This window comes from Trichoplusia ni, chromosome 15 (genome assembly GCF_003590095.1).
Source record: "Trichoplusia ni isolate ovarian cell line Hi5 chromosome 15, tn1, whole genome shotgun sequence".
In the NCBI taxonomy this organism is placed as follows: Eukaryota; Metazoa; Arthropoda; class Insecta; order Lepidoptera; family Noctuidae; genus Trichoplusia; species Trichoplusia ni.
Genome location: NC_039492.1, coordinates 2,963,393 through 2,980,713, shown reverse-complemented (window position 1 = coordinate 2,980,713; position 17,321 = coordinate 2,963,393). Strand labels below are relative to the sequence as shown.

At 36.1% G+C, this 17,321-nt stretch overlaps 2 protein-coding genes across 3 annotated transcripts in view; both read left to right on the top strand.

Moving 5' to 3' along the window:
* LOC113500961 overlaps positions 1–17,321 on the top strand; it is a 97,051-nt gene that overhangs the window by 33,783 nt on the left and 45,947 nt on the right. Inside the window, exon 3 of the mRNA XM_026881916.1 lies at positions 17,236–17,297. The gene's annotated coding sequence lies outside the window, so the exon portion shown is untranslated. The remainder of the gene's footprint in view (positions 1–17,235; positions 17,298–17,321) is intronic.
* LOC113500960 (uncharacterized protein K02A2.6-like) lies at positions 1,728–7,195 on the top strand. 2 transcript variants are annotated; one of them, XM_026881914.1, is made up of 2 exons: positions 1,728–1,916; positions 3,041–7,195. In XM_026881914.1, the coding sequence occupies exon 2, from the start codon at positions 3,052–3,054 to the stop codon at positions 6,937–6,939; it is 3,888 nt and encodes a 1,295-aa protein (XP_026737715.1). In that variant the 5' UTR covers positions 1,728–1,916; positions 3,041–3,051; the 3' UTR covers positions 6,940–7,195. The 2 variants fall into 2 exon arrangements, with proteins under 2 accessions (XP_026737715.1, XP_026737716.1); XM_026881915.1 differs by lacking the exon at positions 1,728–1,916 and having other exon boundaries at positions 3,016–6,248; positions 6,569–6,643.

Genomic DNA, 17,321 nt, shown 5'->3' with positions numbered 1-17,321 from the left:
GGTGATCCGCGGCGAACAAGAGGCTGCACTTTCACGCGGTGGGTGCGCCGGCGCCGGCTTTCTCGAGGCCGCTCGTTCACACGCTGGCCCGTGCTGGTCAGTGCTGGCCTATACTGGCATGAGCTGCCCACTCGTGGGCAGATGAAAGGTGCTTCAAGGGAAAAGTCGTGAATTATTCATATCATGTTTAAATTGATTTTCGATGTTCACTTTATACGTGGAACTTTTTGTAACCCATAATGATATGTGTGATTTGCGTATAAATATATTAATATCTATAAAAATAAAGCCTTCATAGAACTATACCAATACCTGTCTTTTAGCACTTAAATAATCCAAAAATGTTATTTTAACTTTATTCGTATGCAAATAGCTCGGAGCATAATTTTCAGAAATCCTAACTAAACACAGCGTCCAAACAGTGCTCGTTGACACTCAATATATAACACTATCGATAAACTACAAGCCAAATATTCGATATGACACGAAACTACACTAGGGTTCACACACGTTGATAATCATAATTGTCCGAAGTATGAGCAAATGTTTTTTTTTAGGAAAGAAGAGTATAAAAAGGATAGCTGTGCTCGTTCATCATTTGCTTTATTAAAGTACTACAGAAAGCTGTTTTATCATCAGCCATCAGCCATCAGCATTCAGATTTTAGTAAAAAGTGTGTGCATTCTACGAACTAAATTGTGTTAATCGATCATGCCTGTATAACATTGTATATACAGCTTTAACAAATTGTGTTAGAACTCTCTATTTTGAAGGAATAATTAACTTTTAAATAATTCATTCTGTTATCAACAAAACCATTTAAATTAAAACATTTATTTGATTGGCAGCCCTAACCATGCGGCAGGACACAGGCGCGGCCCTTAGCGCGTGGTTCGTGAAATGTTGACCGAACCTTCACATTTACCGATACACTGTAATACCGACGGCTAAAAAATGTTTCAACTGGAAGGCGCAGCCTAAGGGCCCAAATGTCACTCGATATTACCGGCAACAGTGGAAAGTCACGAGTTAGTGTTTGTCCTTTTACCAAAATACCGGTAATTTCATTATTTTCGAGGTAAATTGTAACACAACGTGTCTGTAACAGAGTTTAAGACAGGATACATGCCTACACAACAGTATCTTTTTTTTTGTTTTTCAAAACAACTTCCATCTTGAGGCATTTAATCGTTGTGTCGCGGTGGCACCCAAACTCCGGACAGGCATTCGTGGATTAGGTACACAAATGTCTGGCCTACGCGAGGATCGAACGCGCATCGGCTATCAGTGTAAATAAAGGACAAAATATAAGAACAGATAGGCATTTGTCTTAAGTTCAGATCGAGGTGCAAAGATTCCTACTGGAGTAAGATAGAAAAGACAATGTTAAAGATAGCATAGATGATGAATGAAAACATTCTATTACGGGGTCAACATGGGCGAAATGCATACACCAGTTTTAAGTTCCGTTAATATAATAATGCCGATCTATTCTCTACTTCAAACAAGACCCTCACTAGACAAGCAGGTTGAACCTGTTAGGGCTAAACCTTGATAGAATAAGTTCAATTTATTTAGCGTTCTAGTTGTAAGTCGGACAGTACGATGGCGTATCGCATCAGCCAGTGAGCAGTAGCCCGCCGATCAGATGGCCGGCTGTGCGTGAACTAACAATGGAGCCGGGTATCTGATGCCGAGGAATTGGGCTGAGTACACTGACTGTGATGTACACGATTATAAATTAATAAACATTGCGGGTACGAACCGTCCTCGCGCACTACTACCCCCGAGCGGTCGCGGCGAGTGGACGTGTCGCAGGCGCATTGAACATAATAAGTATCTGTTTTATTTGTTATCCTACCTAAACTAATTGTGTACGTGGGAGACAGCACAAACTGGCGACGAGGAAAAAGAACGTGAGTAAATAATTTCATTTTACACGACTACAAAATGTGAACCTTGTGTTATCAGTATGGTTACGATTTTTCTAATACTATACGAAAGGGTTGCAGTGTCTTAACAAATCCTAAATAAAAATCAGCTTAAAATCGTTTCATAATCATATTAAAGGAAAAGAAAGGTTAATATTTTAAAATAATAAGCATCGACTGACCTAAATTTACTAATACCATTAGTAAATTTATCAATTACGTAATTATTATGATAACTAGAATGCTCTAAATCATGTTATTAACTGTATTAATATAGCATTTGCGTGGTAAATAAATCCGTATTGATAGCAAAAGGTTTGAACCTGTGGACATAGTCGTGAAAGTTATGCTATACATACCAATATAATTAGCTCCTCTGGGGTATAGTTGGTACATCCATTAATTAGCTTGCTGATTTTGATCCTAATAAAAAACTCATTCACTTTCCGTTGTGAGATTTGCCAATTAGTTGATAAATAAGTTTTACTTATAGTGACATCCTATTTTAATTTACCCTCATAAATTTATCTTAAGCGGATTCAAGCCCACAAGTAAATAGTACACAACCTACGAAGTAGATAAACGAGGCAGTAATTAAGGACACAACTACTTTACTGTCAGATGGTACGAGCTATTGGGATATACCGATTATACATCCAACAAAATGTGCCTGTATGTATTAGCCTAGTCGGGATAACAATCCGACCGAGTAAGTGCACCGTATAACGAACGAGTAAAAACTCGTCAAGTTCACGTAAACTGTCATTCGATTTTTATGTCTAAATGTCAGTTTATGCTATTAAAAGGTCGTTCCAAATTGAAATTGAGACTGTTTCCAAAGTAATAAAAAGGTCAGCTCTAAGCTAAGCTCATGAGATTTACAATTTAAAATATTAAATAAAGCTCTATTAGGTTACTTATTGATGCAAATTTAAATAATAACTACCTACAGTTAGATAAATAATAATTAGTAGTTAATACACATCTAAATGAATAAAGAAAATGTTTAATAGTTAGACCAGTAAAGATAAATAATAATAATAATAAAAAAAAAAAAAAAAAATACAAAAAAAAAAAAAAAAACTACCTCCGCGTTTATGTACTTACAGATCGTCCCATAATGTCGTCTCAACTACCGGCTATGGATAACTTTGACTGTGAAGGCGATTCAAATTCACTAGGCCATCGTTGGGAGAAATGGAAACGCGCCCTAGACATTTACCTTCTAGCTGCTGGTATTGACAAGCCTTTAAAAAAACGAGCCGTTCTACGGCATACTGCCGGCCTCGCGTTTCAGGAAATTTATTACAATCTTCCCGGCGCACATGTAGAAGAGACGGAATCTAACGACGTTTTCAAAATTGCTGTCGAAAAACTTGACGCGTACTTTTCGCCCAAACAAAGCTTCCTGTATGAGAGGCACATCTTTAGACTATTAAAACAGGAATCCGGCGAAAAATTCGAAAAGTTCTTAGTCAGATTACGTAACCAAAGCAATAAATGCAATTTCGCGCGCAAAGATGATGATCTCATAGACCAAATAGTAGAAAAATGCAGCTCCTCTGACCTAAGAAAAAAAATCCTAAAATTAGGAGATGCGGTTACCATAGATCAAATTATTTTGGAAGCAAATACTATTGAGACTGTCGAGAGACAGTTCCAAGGATTTCAAGGAAATTCCAGCCTCGATATTAACAAAATTGGAACAAGACCTAAAAATATCAATATACGGTGTACTAGATGTGGAAGTCAATATCATGACGGCAATAGTGATAAATGTATGGCAAAAGATAAAATCTGCGTGAAGTGTGGGTATACGGGCCACTTCAGGAGCCAATGTCGCACCAGACAAATAAAACGAAAGGCAATACCGGACGCTCGTAGATCGCATAATGCTAAAAAATCTAAATTAAATGATCCTTCATCTAGAGCATTGAATGAAAACACTACAACTACCTCACCCACTAAGGAACAAACAAAACCAATTCCACCAAATATCAACTACGTGTTTCATATAGACGACGATGCGGAAATAATGTGCCAAGTCGGAGGTGCCAAGGTAAAAATGCTTATAGACTCGGGTAGTAAGACAAATATAATTGACGATAAAACCTGGGAATATTTGAAATCAAACGCGGTTGGTGCAGTAAACCAGAAGAAAGGTTCTGATCAAGTTTTTATGGCATACGGGTCAAAAGACCCGTTAGAGGTGCTTGGTTCATTTGAGTCTACAATCGCAATAGGACCCGAAAAACAATCTGCCAAATTTTACGTCATAAAAAATGGTACTCGAAATTTGTTGGGTAAAGAAACTGCCATGAGACTTAAAATATTAAAATTAGGGGTGAGTATAAATTCCTTAGACACAGAGACTGACACATTCCCAAAATTTAAAGACGTTCAGCTTGATATTGCGATAGACAAATCAGTAACTCCAATTTGTCAGCCATACAGAAGGGTACCCATCCCACTTGAAAATAAAATTAATGACAAAATCGCTAAATTAGTAAAACAAGATATCATTGAGCCTGTCGATAAAGCTTCTAGTTGGGTATCTCCACTCGTACCAATTTTAAAAGCTGATGGCGATGTTAGGCTTTGCGTTGACATGAGATGTGCTAATAAGGCAATTCTACGGGAGAATCATCCTTTACCCACAATGACACAACTCCTTCCGAAATTGCACAAAGCTCGTGTATTTTCTAAGCTGGATATAAAAGACGCATTCCACCAGGTGGAAATAAAAGAAGGATGTCGGGACATAACAACATTTATTACTAGTAAAGGGTTGTTTCGTTATAAGCGGTTAATGTTTGGGATATCGTGTGCACCAGAACATTTCCAAAAAATTTTAGAAAGGATGCTTCTCTCTTGCGAAGGTGTCATAAACTTTATCGACGATATCATCGTGTTTGGAAGTAGCGCGGAACAACATAACGCTAGATTACAAAAAGTTATGCATACATTAAAACAAAATGGTGTATTACTGAATAAAAACAAATGTATGCTCAATAAGTCTAAAATTGAATTCCTTGGCCATGAACTATCTTCAGAAGGTATTCAACCTCTAAACAAATATGTAAAAACTATAGCGTCTTTTAGAGAACCAAAGTCAGTGGAGGAAGTTCAAAGCTTCCTGGGACTTGTTAATTACATCGGAAAATGGATTCCGAACTTAGCCACTGTTACTGAACCGATTCGCGAAGTTTTGAGGCACAAGCTTTCCAAACACGCTGATATTTCCGAATTCTGGAAAAATAGACAAGCAAACGCGTTTGCTGAATTAAAAAGAAGTTTAAGTAACCTACGCACCCTAGGATTTTACGACCCTCATGACAAAACGCAAGTGATTGCAGATGCCAGCCCTGTAGGGTTAGGAGCAGTCCTCATCCAATATGACCTGCATGGTCCACGAGTTATCGCATATGGTCACAAGAGTCTTAGTGAGGTCGAAAAGCGATATTGTCAGACCGAAAAGGAGGCTTTAGCATTGGTTTGGGCCATAGAACATTTTAGCATGTATCTCTATGGCTTAAAAGAGTTTGAATTAGTCACCGACCACAAGCCTCTCGAGGTGATATTCGGGCCACGATCTAAACCCTGTGCAAGAATAGAACGTTGGGTATTAAGGTTGCAATCCTACAATTATAAAGTAGTATACTGTTCGGGGAAAAACAACATAGCTGACTCACTTTCTAGGTTATGTCCCAATCAGAATTCACAGCCTTACGATGATGGTCATCATGTTAACCAAATAGTTCAATTCGCGAGACCCTTAGCCGTATCCACTGAAGATATCATCAGTGAGTCCATAAAAGATGTCGAAATCCAATTAGTTAAAGTTGGTCTGTCAGATAAACGCTGGGATCCAAAAGTGAATAATTATAAACTCTTTGAAAATGAACTCTGGGTTCACGAAGACATATTGTTACGTGGAAATAAAATCGTAATACCTAGGAACCTCCGTAAACAAGTGTTGACATCGGCTCATGAGGGTCACCCTGGCATTGTCGCTATGAAAGGCAGGCTTCGAACTAAGGTGTGGTGGCCAAAGCTCGATAAAGACGCCGAAAGTATGGTAAAAAGCTGCCAGAGTTGCACTTTAGTGTCAGGGCCAAGTCCTCCTGAGCCGATGAAAAGACGAGAATTGCCATCCCAACCATGGGTCGATATAGCCGTCGACTTTCTAGGTCCACTTCCGAGTGGGCACCACTTGTTTGTTATAATTGACTACTTTAGTCGATACAAAGAGATCAAAGTCATGAAGTCAATAACGTCACAAGAAACAATTGCCGTATTAAAAGAAATCTTTTCAAGGTTAGGTGTACCCGTTAGTATGACATCTGATAATGGACGTCAGTTCACCAGCGAGGAGTTTAAATCCTTCTGCTTAGAATTTGGCATTAAACTTTATCATTCTATACCGTATTTTCCACAACAGAATGGCGAAGTCGAAAGACAAAATCGCGACATAATTAAGCGTCTTAAAATAAGCCAATGCCAGAGATCTGATTGGAAGGATGATCTCTTAAGCTACCTTATGATGTACAACAGTACACCACATAGTACGACCGGGAAGACACCATCGGAACTGTTTTTCAACCGTCAGTTTAGAGATAAAATCCCTTCTGTTGTAGATGTCGAAAATAGGCAAGTAAATTTCGAGGTTTATGACAGAGACAAAATGATGAAAGAAAAGGGGAAGATAAGAGAGGATAGGAAAAGAAAAGCACGAAACAACGACATAAGTATAGGAGAAAAGGTTTACGTAAAAAATTTAATTAAAGAAAATAAATTGACCCCAAATTTCAGCCCTACACCACATACCGTGATTAGTGCCAGTGGAGGCGATATAAATATCAGAAATGATGAAACTGGGCAAGAACTGCGAAGAAATATAATACATCTGAAAAGGGTACAAGGTCAATGGAAGATACATAATCAGGAGGAAGATGAAAATTATGAATCTAAACATAGTTCAGGAATGGAAACAGATGAAGAAGAATGAAACAATATAAGCGCTATTAAAGTTAGGATAAGCATGATTTGCAACTAGACTTATATAATCGATCAATTTCAAGATTTATTGAAAAGGAGAGATGTGATGTACACGATTATAAATTAATAAACATTGCGGGTACGAACCGTCCTCGCGCACTACTACCCCCGAGCGGTCGCGGCGAGTGGACGTGTCGCAGGCGCATTGAACATAATAAGTATCTGTTTTATTTGTTATCCTACCTAAACTAATTGTGTACGTGGGAGACAGCACACTGACTATCGCTGATCTAACGATACGCATCTGGGGCTAATGTCGGGTGGCTGCTGTTACTACTATTTGCAATATTTTACTTATTTCGAAGCTGAAAAGTTGTCTTTGGTAACACTTTTTTTCTTGACGTTTTGAGCGTTGAATTTCGCGGTCCTATTATAACCATCATTAAAATTCGCAGTAAAACAGTTACTCAAAGATGTCTTTAAAAAAAGTTAGGAATACTAGCTAAATGTTTACGAGGATAGTAATGATTCACCCAAACAGCCATCAAAAATGAATGATTTAGAAAACTTACTATAACCGGACATCAAACGACATTCAAATGAATTCCGTTCAAAAAACAACCTGCAGATCACATTAGGAGCAAATCAAACTCTTATGTAAATTAGTTGTATAATACAGTTGTGATGAATCACTACATAACATGGCCACTTTCTCTGCCTACCGCCTTATTAAGAAACTTGATTTATAAAGAAAGCAGCTTTGATTTATTTTATATTCCGGAATTTTGTCACCTGATACCACTAGATTTCAATGTTAGGCGTGTGAAATGTGACGCTTAAAAAGTTAATGTTTGTCTACGGGTTTTGGTGTCAAGCCCTTTTGGAAAGTGAAGGTTGGTTAGTCTTGATAAGTGTTGTTTTCATTCAAAATCGTGAAGAAGATATTACAGACGTAGATTGTGTTACTTGAAATTTTTCTACCTCAAGCGAATTGAGACACATTGCCCAATTTCGTTTGAAATTATAATCAACGATCTTTGTGCAATGGTCAAGTGATTTAACTTTAGTACTTAGCACATACTGTTGTTTTGTTGGGTAAATGTTTGCTTAGAATAGATATAGTAAGTAGCATTTCAAGAAAAGAGTAAATTCATAATTCACTTACAGTTCTGAAACACGCTTCAATTCACAGAGAAAGCCTCGTGCGTACTTTTGACATCACGTTATAAAAAAACTACTGAACTATGTAACAAGTGCATGTAATAGTCTATTTACGTCGATCATATGCAAGTCATAGACCTGTCAGGAATGTACGGGCACGCGTTATTATGAAGTAATCGCGTAATTGCCGTAATAATCCTATTACTACACAGAATTATCGATCGAAAAAACACCGCCATTAAAATACGATTCAAAGAGTTCCGTTGCTTTATTAGGTACGCAATTATTGTTAGTTTTTCACTTGGCGCAATTCCAATTTTTAAAATAGGGAATTGTTTGAATTAAAAGTAGAATAAAAAGAAAAATAAAATTAAAGGAAAAAATATAATTAAAAATAGATTCTAATTTCAAAGTCACATTAGTGACGTTATGACAGGTGTCAATACTGACACATAGTATAGGCACCCTAGGTCCGCGTTCGCGTCGGTAGCGTTGTAATGCAAAAGCGACCGGCATTGATAATTGCTGGCAGGTTGTTACCCCGCCATATTTCACAACATAGTTACACATTCAGTTTCGGAACGTGCGAATGTTAGCTACTGGTTTCATTCATAGTTTTTTTGCCCGCTTGTTACAAAATGAGGTTTATCTGTTAGTGATAATTTCCAGTGAACGGAGTTTGTTGCAAAGATCGTGATTGCGTTGAAACAACTCGTTTATTTGTAGTGTTTATTTTGTTATTTATTAAATTAGTGTTTAGATAAACCGGACTCGTGTTTTTGTCGTTGATTGCAACATTGCTGTATTCATTTTGATTTTTTATTTTGATAGCCGCATTCTTTAGGTACCTGTATTGTTAGTTTTCTGAACAAAAAATAACTCTTTATTTATTTAATGTATTTTTATTTCAACTCGCCTAATTTCATACATTTTCTTATCATTTTAAAATTAAATATGTCAATAAACTTGAATACCCTTGAAATCGTTATTTCATATGTTTACGACAATTCCTCAGTATTTACGGCGATTAGCAATTTATTACAGTTTTATGTGCACTTAAACAGCGGATATTATTTATTGGGGCCACATTTGTCACGATTATTTCATTACATGATTTATCCTCGCGCAATTAACGAAAATTAATTCTCACGTATCTGTTTTCATGCATATTAAAAAATGAAACCGCGAATTTAATATTTTCAAATGTAAACAAATACTACCGATACGACACTTGAGTCCTAATTTCCTGGTTTTATATCGCATTCATTCTATTTTTGATTTGAAAACCTTGGAAAACTATGATATTTTAAAATAATGATGCCTCTAAGAATGAATGAAGAGAAAAGGAACAAAAATCTTGAATATTCCATTTCACGTGGAATGAATAAGGAAAATTCATTCATTGATATACAGGATAAAGTCACGTTTAAAGTTGTGAATACTGAATGAACTCATAATATCGGTATACGAACACGGATCGCACGTGTGAGATCCAAACGTGTGGGTTACGCAATACTCGATGAGAAAATGGTGCAAGGGAGGAACTGAAGGATAATGTGACAAAGTAACTTTTAGTGTTTTTTATTTAACGTTTCCATGCTGGCTGGCTAAAACTGTAAAATAATTCGACTTTAAGTAAATAGTGTTTAATATTTATACTTATCTAAACAAATAGCAGAACAAAAAATAAATGTTATACCCAGTGAAGAGTCGTAGAATATGAACTGCGTTTTATTGAATAAATGAATATTGTATATTTATTTAATCTGAACTTATTTTGCGCTTATGCAGAACAATACTCGTTAGGTACTTAATCCTAACCCTATGATACTAAATGGTAATTAAAAGTAACAAGTTTATGACTTGTGCTGCCAAAGATTGCGGCGTATGAGTACTGGTGTTATCGCGGTGAAAGGAAATCATAATATCACATGTTTGTGCCGGCGGCGGGTCCTGCCGGCCGCTGGACCGCGCGCGTTAACTTGGGCTTATTAACACCATTACTCTACCGGTTTGCCTCAGAACCACCTTAATGGAGGGATGTTGTACACCTCTATGTATGATATAGATTTAGACGTCACCTGTCGAAGGCAGACTCAAACATTCAAGTGCTTAACTTTGAACAAGCATAAGGAGATGATTTTTTAGAGAATATCAAATAAAACCAGATTGTTTAAAGCTTTAAGATATCTCAAATAATTAATCGTGTATTTTAATTGCAATCTAATAAATACTCTATTATCCAATTAATTTTAAGGAATTTTAAACACATTAAAATGTCATAAATTTATGGTACTTCATTAAGAATGTAGGTCATTCCGCGTATTAGTGGTTAATTAATAAGATCGTTGACGTTTCCTTGAAGCGTATTTTATCATTGTTTACTGTGTATTCAATAATAATCACGTGCCGGTGACTGTGCAATAGTGTTATCTTATAAAGCCTTAATGAACGGGAAAAAGGATACTTCTTGCATGTTCTGCTTACTTATGATCAAAGGTTCATGAGCTTACGCTGAAGATACAACAAATAATTATTAAGCAGTAAGTAGGTACACGTATAATGGCAGTGCGCAAGCCATTGCAGTATTTGGGAAGTGAAATTTGACTACCGGTTCTTGCCACTCGCCGCGCAACCTGATACCTTGGTCTTCCAAATGGATACAACCGATTCAATTGTCATAATATATTCAAAATTATGTTTGATCTTCCACTTATGTATATCAAAAAAGTTATGACTAATACATTCTCCTTGCTTAAGTAATTGAAAACGGGGATCAATCGGACATATTTGCACACTAGCCTACTTGCTTTCTTCAACACAATTTCAGAAACAACTTGGCTCTTAATGGCTTCTCGTTCATGCAAAACTCAAAGAGTTATAATAGGCACGTGTAAAGGTATTTTAGCACAGAAGATCCTCAACACACCCAATGTAATCCTCATTGCACAACAAATTGATTAATTACAACCGGTCCCAGTTGCAGATTAATTGTTACGTGCGTTTCCTGCAGAATGTGGCTTTATGTAATAAGCCAGTCATCGCCGTCGTCGGCTTGGGGAACTTTGATTTGTAATTAAGAATGTGGTTGTATTACATATCGTATTGATACAATCACATAACAGACATTTTTTTGTGTAATGTAAAAGTAATTGTTGACTTGCCCCGTTGTTTTAGTAGGTCGTTGTGTGGTTTAAGCAATTATTCTGCACTCATAGCTTATTAAACATATTTGTCTTGGAATCTTCACAGTTACAATGTTATGCTAGGAGTTGGTTTTAATGCAAATAGTTAAACTCTTAACTGTGAACTTCGGTCAACGACTGTTACATCAGATTTGTGTGGGAGCTAAGCTCTTGGCAGCCTCTGTAGCAGCTCTTGCCAAAGTTGTAGACTCAGCTGGACTACTAAATAGGTGTAAAGTGGATCTCATCTCAGACGCTTAGGAATCTGGGAGCCCCCACCTTGTATTAAAGTAAGAGTATACACATTCTTTATACCTATGTATGTTCTTCAAGATAGAAATACTGACTGGCCTGTTGGTCTAGTGGTTAGTGACCCTGCCTGCTAAACCTGCGGTCGTGGGTTCGATTCCCAACCAGGACAAATGTTTGTGTGATGACCACGATCATTTGTTCTGTATCTGGGCGTAATTTATCTATATTATGTATGTATTTACAAATATATAAGTATTTTTATCTTAGGTCTCGTGGTTATATTACAAGCTTTATTTATTTTGAATACTAGGTGGCGTTGGTTGAATGTTGTGGAATGTTATATGATATCTTGTGTCATCCCGAAATCATTTTGCGAGTCAGTGGTTCTCTCTCTTACTTGGTTCGTACATTTCCTTGTTATATGTGAATTTTTCAACGATGTTGGCATAAATCGTCTTTCCTATGCAAACATGACATTTTCTTTAAGACTGAGCACGTTTCCCTGAGATTCCATTCAACGTTAACATCGCGTGGGTCACTGAACTTTCTTTTTAACTTTGTTTACATCAAGTTCTGAGTAATTAATTGTGTCGTTTTTTGTATCGCTTCTGTAGGTTTTTTCTTCAAATAGAACAGTTTTCCTTGTTAATTGTTTAGAAGATTAATTAGTTATAGTGCGGCAAAATTGAAATGGGTTTTATGTGCATATTTTAAGTATAATAAAAATAATTTGACGGATTTTGATGAAATGAATTGAATATCATTTAGTTATAGGCACTATAGTAGCTTGAGGCTGGTCACAGCTCACATGTGCGATTGCGAAAAAAGTAATTTCTTGCCATGGCAAGAGGTAAACTATGATCATGTTTATAAGTTGCAACAAAATAAATCTGACAGAAAAATAGACAGAGTTATAATTTTATTTATAATATAAATATAGAAATAACGATCTATTTTCGTTATCATGTAATGTCTCAATCTGAAAACTTAAGCTTATCAGCAGTTACCTATTCATATTTAATTTAAACATGAAAATAATTTGCCTAATCTTTTTACGCACAAACCCAAACCGCCCGCAACTAATTAATTAAAAGATATAGCAGATAATTAGTGAAAAGTGAAAACGTTAACTCCAAGTTATCGTTAACTATTAGTTCATCGACGTAACACTGATGAGATGGAACGAACCATGCTGTCACACCGCCTCGGTCACAAACAATGGACAACCATGGATATTATCATCAAATTCTATGGAGATGGCAACTGTTTCTGAAGTAATCCGTTGACTATTCAACGGAACATTATTTTCAGAATAGATTTTTTATCTTCATTTACAAGAAGACACAAGAATAGCGTTAAAATAACATGGAGGCTTGAATAATGGTTATGATTATGTCGAAATTCTCTAAGGTTTTGTAGCTGGGACTACACATTTACACAAGGAAATGAGAATGGACTAGGATCCGTTATAATGAATATTAATACATTGCCTTGAGGTCCAAATCAAAATGCTTAAATAGATTATTCCCCTATTAGTTCCGTTGAGCTATAGCGCTCAGATCCTGAAGACAAGTTACATTTTCCTGAACCCTAACGCTGATCAGATTACTCAGTTAAGTCAGCGTATCGTGGTCCACTGTTGGACATAGGCCTCTCCAAAGTCATGCCAAATCAAATCACTCAAATGTAGAGGAATAACCTGTCTAAGTTATACAACTTTCCAAAACTCCATGTTTTGCATCCAGGTGTAGATTCTGGAATACGAAAGAGACAATTGCCCATCCATGGGAAATAAGTTACAAAAGAGGTTCAATGAATGTCTTACAACTCTCAGATCCCCGTTACTACGTCATCAAGTGCTTTGAATGAATGAAAGTAACACCTGTTCAATCACAAAATATTTTTTGTCACTTTCTCTCTTTATCAATACATTAGATACGTGACGGTCGTGGTGTACGTGACCACGGTAAGGGTTAAGTCTGTTTACTGCCGGCTATTGTACAAATGTATCTAGGTTTTTTTATGTTAAAATTTTTGATTTTGTGGCGTAGAAAGTTCAGATGAGATAGGGAATTTTATTTTTTGTAAATATCGATTTATGTTTTTAAATAAATGTATTATTGCAATTATGCAGGATTACGTGAAAATCAGATATTCTGAAGTCATTGAGATTGAGATTGAGATTCATTTAAAAGCCTGTTTAACAATACTTTATGATGATGCATAATATCCAACATTCCTATTAAAAAAAAGCAAGCGTGTGTCATGTGAAGAAAGTCATTTAATCCACTCAAGTTCGTGCACTCAGTCGCAAATAAACTTGTAACTGTACTTTTTCTCTTTGTATAATGTCTTATACATATTAATTAATGTTACTGTCAATAATTATCGATCGTTCTCGTCTATCACGATTGTCACCAGCTGGTACCATGCAGTGGACGGTCATCACGTGACTGACGTGACAAATATTATGTGATTGAAAATTGACGTGCTTGGGTTTCATCTTTTTCCTAATGTTATTATGCTGTATTTATATGTTTAAAGTGCTGCAGTTTTTCTTTAATAAAATTTGGATATTTTTAAACCTTGAAGCCTTGAGACTTGAAAATATATTCTGCTGTATGTGACCAAAACGAAGTCTTACGAAATCAACACAAACATAGAAATACCTTCAATAATACCTACTAACTTAAAGCAATTATGTTTTCGACATGTATCTTATCCGACCTTCACCGCAGAGGCTAAGATCCAGCGTCTTGGTTTCTGGTCATCATTCTGTTAGTTTTAATCCTTTATCTGTGCTATCGTGTTACCGCCTGATAGCCGGTATAAATGTTCTCTGTCTAGGTCATATCGATTGCATCGCCACGCTCGCAATTTCTGTATCACGATCTTATTATCACGAAATATGTAAATGTATTAAAATAAATTAATGTTATTAAAATGCTCTACTGTAGTTAGCTTGTGTAGTACCTTGGAAAGGGCAGGCATTATTCCTATTGCTACCATCATAAATATCATGTCTTGAAAGGCGTTAATAATTTTTAGTCTGGGTAATGAAAACTTGAAAAAAAGGTAAAATATTTTAGCCACATTATGCTGATCCTCAAATTGCTGCTTAGTAGCACATTTTCAATATCAAAACCACCACGACGGCAAGGTAGCGCACCCTTTAGCGCTTCCACACTTCGCTTGACTGTGAAGATGAAACGGCAACTAACTAACGCACACTGTTAGTTAACTGCCAAATCAACCACTTCTGTAGCGGTACTGCTGGTAGAGATTTCTAAGAAATGAGGAGCACCTTTGTAATTGTTGTGCTGTAATTTCGTCTTTTCTAGTTTTTGTTGTGTGTAAATGAATTATTAAATAAATAAAAATATATTAAGAGAGCTTTCAAAAAAAATACTGACCTAAACCTGACAAGTGTTGTTATCAATAGATTGAACATCAGTGATAAACCGTTCTCGACGACTGTATTACTGTTGTTTTACTACGAGTACCTTCAATCCAATCTATAAAGCAAAGCGTTACAAATTCTGTAGCGATAAACAAGGTTTACTGCCTTTCGAATAACTAACTTAGATTAATTCCCTCTCCAATAATTATAATTAAAAATTCTCTAATCTCCATTACTGGATGCCCTTTAGGCGTATGATATTTAACGAGTAAAACAACTGCTATTAGAAATCAAATGTGATTCGTTCTCATTGAGTTGGGCGTGGCGCTGTGATTGATAGCTTGTTATCAACTCATTACAGCTGTCACTCAGTACTCGATACTAATGAAAGAATTAACACTGACCTGTGTTACGTCATATTGTTATGCTATTAACTATTAAGTGTAATAGGTTTACGGTCAAACTGTTAAGAATAGTTTATGCGTGAAGTAAGCGTATTTGTTTTTGGACTAAGTTATTTATAAGGCTAGAAAAATCTGAGACAGAACTTCGACAAATACGCAAAAGTTTACGTCACAAAAAGAAAAACTATGTTTGCTTTAATTACAAGTACTATCAATAAATAACAGCAAAACAAGTATTGTGCATAGAAGCGTACATCTAACATTCGCGGTACAGAGGTAGACCAACAAAAGTAGTCCACGTAAATTCGCGTGCATGTCAAAGTCTAAACATTATTAGCTCATTAGTGCAGTGTTGATACTTGATATATTTATCTTTTAATAAACTAGTACGAGTATATGTAACAGTTACTTGTATCGGTAATACTATGTTACATGTGTTACGTCCTAGCTCCGTTGGCCGTGTGTGAGGTCGACGCCCGATGTGCTGCGTTCTGAAATTTCACTTTCGATTGGTTCGTCTGGACCGTGGTCGCCGGTCGTATTGAGAGCAGGGTTGACACTTTTCGTTAATGAAAAAAAGCTTGATGATTTTGTGTTGAAGAGTTAGTTTAGGTCTAGGTATAAATAGAGGGAGCTTACTTTTTGTAGTAACCATAAGGTCTTTTTTTTAAATGAAGTATTTTTTTTTATATTCTTTTTAGTTGATAAATGGCATACAATATCTATTTTAAGAACTTAATCTGAATACATAATTTCTAAAGCTATAATTAATCTATTTCTGTTCAACTTTCCATTTGATAGGAAAGCAGATATCGATGAAGCGATAACAGGTGACAGCCCTGTACGGTTAGCAACTTACGAAGGAATGCTGTTAATTAATTATCCGAATGTTTGCTATCTGTACTTTCTAAATCTCGAGAGTTCTTATAATAAAACTATTGGTCGCCTATACATATGCGTATAATGGAAGATATCAAAAAACGACATCTCTGACTTTTTAAAAACCGGTCAAGCGCGAGTCCGTACAAATTAGACAAAAAGGCTAAAACAAACCAGTTTATATCAGAAATTCGTCACCCATGTAATTTATGACCGTAGGAATCGTTAAGTTATCATGAAAAACTAACAGCATATTACATGTATGTTTTCACGAACAAACATTGTAATCCGACCTTTATTTTATTTCAATAACTTTTAAATACATTATTTATCCTGACCATCTTAATACGTTCTTTTAACAACGGTGTAAGTACACTATCGCGTAATTAAACAGTATATCGAAAGCGTTGTGTAAGGTGCGCCCGCGCAGCCTGGGTAGGCCTATCATTGCCAAGTGTGGGAGCGAGACACCGTACTACACATTATATAGTGGCATCTCTTTTCCACAACTGCAATAAGCTGATGGTGTCTCTCTGAGGTCACCAGTTACGAAATCATGCGTTTCGGGTGTTAAATCTGCGCATGCGGCTTTTATTACACGTTTGTTAACATCGAGTTTATTATGCAATATTGATGATTATCAGATTTTGTCATTTTAAGATGCCTGAACGTTATGTTGCCTTGACCATTTAAAGAGGTGTTAGTTTCTTAATTTTAATTTGCAATTACAATTAAAAAGCTATGTTGTAGAAATTTTTATCATTAACTTGTAGGTATTGATAGGATCAAAAAGCTTACCTAAATAAGTCGAAGATTTTATACTGATGATAATATAATTGAAAAATAAGGAATTCCAAATGGAAAAAAACCAACAATAATTGCATAATTGCCGCAGTTAACAATTGAAGTCGCTTTATCTTCCAAAATATACCTTACCGCTATATATTTATTCTATAAATTCTAGAACCTACAACATAATGAAGTGGTTTAGTTCACAGAGAGTTTCATGATATTTCCTTCCGCAGGTCGGGGCTCGGGTAACAGCGGCCTGCGCACGCGCATACGTGACCGACAGACGACTATAAAGGTACGCTCACACTTCTATTGCTTC

Excerpts from the sequence above, each read along its gene's own strand:
- LOC113500960 (XM_026881914.1), top strand. The coding sequence starts at position 3,052 with ATGTCGTCTCAACTACCGGCTATGGATAACTTTGACTGTGAAGGCGAT.